This window comes from Nematolebias whitei, chromosome 10, assembly GCF_014905685.2.
Source record: "Nematolebias whitei isolate Nwh7 chromosome 10, NemWhi1, whole genome shotgun sequence".
Classification (NCBI taxonomy): domain Eukaryota; kingdom Metazoa; phylum Chordata; class Actinopteri; order Cyprinodontiformes; family Rivulidae; genus Nematolebias; species Nematolebias whitei.
In genome coordinates this window covers 47,618,035-47,623,895 of record NC_056507.1, presented here as the reverse complement: position 1 = coordinate 47,623,895, position 5,861 = coordinate 47,618,035, and the positions used below count along the sequence as shown (strand labels likewise).

Sequence of the window (5,861 nt, the reverse complement as noted above, 5' to 3'; positions counted from 1 at the left end):
ACTTTTAATCCAGGTTACAATAATCCACACTTTTAATCCAGGTTACACTCTTCCCTCAAGGACACATTTTACAAAGTAGCTACATACTGTGCAGGTATAAAGACACATTTGTATATATTTTTGTGTACATTTATTTTTTTAAGCTATTTGACTAACTTTTATTTTTTTATTATTCAATATTTTACAAACACAATAGTCAAATAGCAACCTGTTTTTTGTGTGAATTGCTATGTCAGTCAAATGTTCAATTTTGGAATAAAGGTGTGGAAATTAAAACGTTTTTTTTTTTTTGCCGATTCATCGATTAATCAAAAAAATAATCGTCCGATGAATCGATTATTGAAATAATCGTTAGTTGCAGCCCTAATTAGCATTAGCGTCCGGAGGAATGTAGACGACTGTGATAAAAGTCACTGTGAACTCTCGGGGTAGATAATGTGGCCGACAATTCACTGTTATTTGCTCCAAAGCCTTCGAGCATGAGCTATTTACAACAGTACAGTTCGTGCACCAACTTTTACTCACGTAAATGCACACTCCGCCCCCTGTGATTTCCCCGTTAGCTCGCTGCAGCGGTCCGCTCAAAAAAAAAGTCTGTCATCCAGCTGGAAGACTGAGTCCGGCGTTTCGCTTGTAATCCACGTTTCTGTGAGGCAAAGCACTGCACACTTCTTCATCTCTTCTGAGGCGCCCGCTCTCAGACGAAGTAAATCCACCTTGTTGTCCAACGAGCGGACATTCGACAGAAAGAGAGACGGCATGGGGAGTTTACCGGCTTTAGCGTTAGCTCGTAGCCTCACCATAACCCCCGCCCGGCATCCTCTCCTCTTAAGCCGGGAGCAGCGCTTCCTCTTCTGCCCGCTGGAACGCCTCTGCTGCAGCTTCCAGGTAGATGACTTTAAGATCTGCATTCTGCCGAGCGTAGTTTTGAGTTTGTTGCTGATTTCTGCTATATTTCAAGGCAAATCCGCTCCTATTCTCATCAGTTCGGTTCGGCTATAGTTCACACGCATAAATCGCGCGGAGTCATATTATTGTAACTACTTACTCTGCCAGTCACCAGAACTTTGTTAACATGAAGAGTTCGGACGTCCTTCACAAATCCATCGATTATAAGCATCCATGGATTTAAAGCTGTGAAGCTCCTACGTTGTAACACTCCTCGTGTTCATTAATAATTAACGATATCAAATTAACTTCTCGGTGACAACTTGTCTGTTTCGTCTGATATCATTTCTTTCTCCACCTCATAGAGACCGCAGCTATTTTATGTCTATATCTTGCTCTTGGTCAAGAGTATCAATATACTGAGCTCTGGTCTGTCTGTAAGCACCTTCGTCACATGCGCCTCAACAAATGGCGGAAAACCCAGTATTGCGCAATACCGGTCACGTGTGTGGGAGCTATGTATTATCTTTGTATAGATCTAGTATAGAGCTGTATGAATGGGTCAATGAGGCACAGATTGTTGTAAAGAGCTTTGAGAGTCTTGATAAGATAGAAAGGTGCTGTATAAGTACAGTCCATTTACCATACCTGCAAACTCAGAAGGGATGCAAAAGGTGACAAACCTAGCGACACCCCCCACCCCCGGAAGATTTTGTGATTTTTTTTTAAGTATGTAAGTTAAGCATTCTGGTATACTCAAAGAAGAAAATTAGAAGAAAAGACAACATGCTTCAGGTAAAAAAGACATTTACTAACATATCTTAATTTAATGAGGACATAAATAGGAAAGATGGCGTCAACTAAAAATAAAAAATGAACCAACAACAGCAGAAAGTCATTTCTTAATTTTTTTGGGCCTGGACAACACTTTCAATGGCCTGTTTCCACTGCTTGGCTGTGCACCTCTTTCATGCCCGTTGGCAACAGAAGCATTTGTAGTGGAGGTGGGGGGTCTGTGGGGTCTCCCCTAGAACATTTTGAATAAAGTAGATGTCATTTCCTGCATCCTGGTGTATTTTAACGGTTGTTAAACATCTACGTTCACCTACACATGTAGTCACTTGATTTAATAATTATTGTAGAGACATCTAACAAAATTAAGTCAGGTCCTCTGGACGGATTAAAAAAGTGTTAAAATGATTGAGCATGCATCAGGATATTTTAGAGACGCCTTGTTCAACTAGTCCTTATAGGAATCATCCTGTTTCTAAACTCACTTCTATGACTAAGATCTAAGATATTAATGTGAAACGATTTATCATAAACAATGACTTTAGGGGATCACCTGACTTTTATTTTGTTTATATTTTATTTTATTTTATTTGTAACACAACATGTCATTGTGCTAAGCAATGGTGACACTGAACTGCATGTTTAAAAATAAGCACGTTAAGTTTACCCAGTGAACATTTTAATAACCAGCAGCAGTGAATTCAGGGGTTTTTACAGTTTTCTGATTAGTGATAGACTCATAACAGAACATGACCTGACATCATGCAGCTTCACAACATTAATTAACTGTGCATTACAATGGCACGCACACAAAAACCCTTTGTAGTCAGTCAAACAATTTTCAGTCAGGTCATCTGGATAGTTTCTTTTTTTTGTTGTTGTTGTTCTGAAACATTTCACCTTCCATCCAGAAGGCTTCATCAGTCAAGGAAACACACAACACAAAACTGATTCTTCCCCCAACAGTTTACTCCAAAGTAAAACAAACCAGTTATATTGGTGCCAAGATGGTGTCTTTGGCACGCCCCCTCCTCTGGTGCCGGCCCTCTCCCTCGTCGACAGTCATGTCAAAGCACCAACACCACTGGTTTGTTCCACTTTGGAGTAAACTGTTGGGGGAAGAATCAGTTTTGTGCTGTGTGTTTCCTTGACTGATGAAGCCTTCTGGATGGAAGGTGAAATGTTTCAGAAAAAAAAAAAAAAAAAAAAAAAGAAACTGTCCAGATGACCTGACTGAAAATTGTTGAATTGTATACCTGGATTATTGAGCATGGACTTTGTTGACTTTACAGTCAGATTTGGCAACTTGCATGTAATTATTAAAACTAAATAATTTACAGGTTCCTTCCTACCTTGGTGCCACAATTTTTACACTTCATAACTTTTATTCCCCTTTCCTTCACAGTCCTCTTGGAATAACATCGATCTCCTTCTCCCATCCAGATCCTTCCAAAATGTATCTTTCTCCTCCACATTGCATCCAACCTGTGGAGCATAACCACTGACAGCATTGTAAGCTGCCCATACCAAGAGGAATTAGTGCACCCCATACCATCAGAAAATCAAGTTTATAATAATGCCGTGCTGCCTGAGGGCCAAAAGTTCAAAGGCACCAATCATTGGTCTTGTCCTTGAACACAAAGCTCTCTCCAGACTTTAGACATTTTATGATGATATTATGAAATGTAGGTGATGGGCTATTCAAAGACTTACCCAATTCTGAGATTATTTCACAGTTATTCAACACAGGTTTTCTCAGACTGGTAAACCTCTGCCCATCTTTTTGCACAACTTCCGGGAGATCCAACTTCTCTAAAAGGCTCCTTTCTTATACACAGTCTTCTTACTGACCAGTTGACTATTAATCTAATCAGTTGCAAAATCCTTCTCTAGCTGTTTATTATTACCACTTATTGTGTGTTTAAAGCCCTTTTTTGCTATTGTTTGAGATGTGTTGCTAACATCAAATTCAAAATTACTAAATTTTAACTAAAAATGGTTAAAAAAAGTTCACATTTGATATAGTTAATATGCTTTATTGTGGATAAATATGGGTTTATGAAATTTGCAAATCATTGCATTTTGTTTTCATTTACATTTTACTTTTTTGGTTGGAAATCATTAGCTCCAAAAGGTTTCTGTACCTGGTTGTCTCTGAGGAAAACGGCAGGGCTGATGGAGTTGAGAAGGACACCGTATGGACTCCAGCTGAACTTGTAGCGCAGAGGATTGTCTGAACACTCGGGAGCAGGAAGTCCACCACAGAACGAACTGTAGGACTCCACCTAAACAACATGCTTATTCATAATTCTGTGCTAACCAGTGTGACTGTAGAAATAAAGCTCTTTGTCTCTGGTCTTTCTCAAACACAACACATGTAATGACTCACAGCACAGCCATCAGTTTTGGCTTGGTCGATGCACTCCATGGCCAGCATGTGATCGATGCCAGGGTCAAGTCCCATCTCGTTTATAAACGTGATGTCTGCTTCCTCAACACTGAAACACAGATCAAACTTAGTTTTACACACAGTTGTTAAGATTTGAAAGATTTTGTATTAAGGCCCGAGCAGCGAAGCGCTGCGAAGGCCTATTGTAATCGCTCTGTTCAGGCCCGAGCTGCAATTTCTTCCGCCAAACGAATTGGCGTTTTGGGGGCCTTAGCATATCCCAAAAGTCACCAAATTTGGCGGACACATCAGGACTGGTGAAAAATTACGTATATTAAGGGCGTGGCAAAAATCGCAACAGAAACAGATTAAGAGCGACGCCTAGAAATTTTCAAAATACCCTCCTCATTAACCTTAGTTTGTCGTAGAAACATGAAATTTGGTACGCTTGTCCAATTCCCCAAGATGCACAGAAAACCCTCTGGCACCAACATTGTACAATAAACAGGAAGGTGGCCATTTTGGAATGCCGGCCCAATTTTCACACCTTTTTGGCGGGTTACAACCTCCACATTTGAATGAACTCCTCCTAGGGATTTTGCTCAATCGGTTTCAAATTTGGCCATTTTGGTCAAAAGGCATGGGGGACAAAAGTTATGTAAACGGTTCGTTTCGGAGCATGCTGAAGGGGCGGGGCCAGACCTCAAAGTTTGACATCTCGCAATGAAAAACAAAACGCTAATAGCTCCTAAAGGAAAACTGTCTGAGACATCAAACCTTCAGTGATTGATCCACATCCGGTGAATGGTCAAATCATGACATCACTTAAGCCACGCCCACTGACAACAGAAAGTATATAAAGTTTTACATTGAACAATCCCTATCTGAACCCTGTTACCTGATCAGCATGATAGTGTGTCCAGTGACCGAAGACATGTTGGTGTAACTTGTGTTCCAACACTGACAGTTTTGGATGGAGCATGTGGGCGGCGTAGCATGGCGAAGTAAGATGTAACGCCGTCGCCATACGTTTGGCTCCAAATTCCACAGTTATGAACTGAGGTGCACCAAAATCAGTATGATCGATAATTATCTACCCCTTGAACAGGAAGCCATGATAAGTGTTCGATAGCCTCCACAGCGCCCCGTAAAATAGTTTAAAATCTCAGCCCCAAGCCATTTTTGGACCGATAATTCTGAAACTCAGTGAACATCTGTATCTTCTCAGGACCTATGAAAAATCTCTTGGAGTCCTGGTCCAAAATCAACAGGAAGTCGGCCATTTTGGGTCAAAGGATCATTTTTGGGCTTTTCTAATTGCAAATTTTAACAAAATCCTCCTAGGAATTTTGAAGGATTGCCTTCAAACTTGGTTGATATGCCCTTAAAACATTGGAGAGTAAAAGTTATCTAAAGCTTGCGTTTTCGTATATGTTAAAGGGGCGTGGCCAGGCCTCAAAGTTACGCTTCACACAATAAATTTCCAAACACTATAACTTTCACATTGAAAGATCGAAATGCACCAAACTTGGCATGACTCATTCCTGTTGGATACCCGATGATCTACGTCATCGTATTTTACAGTCATCAAAGCCCCGCCCCCTCGGAACAGGAAGTCTCTTTTTAACTTGGAATGCTCCCTCTTTGACACAAATGACCTAATCAGGATGATCCTGTCTTAGAAGACAGATAATATGGTCTGATTTGATTTAAAGCGCAAACCATTTTTGCTTGAAGTTGTGGGCGTGGCGAATTAAGAAAGGACACCGTTGCAATACGTTTGGCTCTAAAT

The 5,861-nt window shown here is 40.5% G+C and overlaps 1 protein-coding gene across 1 annotated transcript in view; it reads right to left on the bottom strand.

Moving 5' to 3' along the window:
• Positions 1-4,141, bottom strand: part of LOC119416421 (alpha-aminoadipic semialdehyde synthase, mitochondrial) — a gene marked incomplete in the record, with an annotated part of 132,308 nt that extends 128,167 nt beyond the window's left edge. Inside the window, 2 exon segments of the mRNA XM_037683659.1 lie at positions 3,825-3,965; positions 4,070-4,141. Of these exon segments, the coding sequence (XP_037539587.1) occupies positions 3,825-3,965; positions 4,070-4,117 (189 nt within the window).
• Between the last annotated feature and the right edge of the window lie 1,720 nt (positions 4,142-5,861).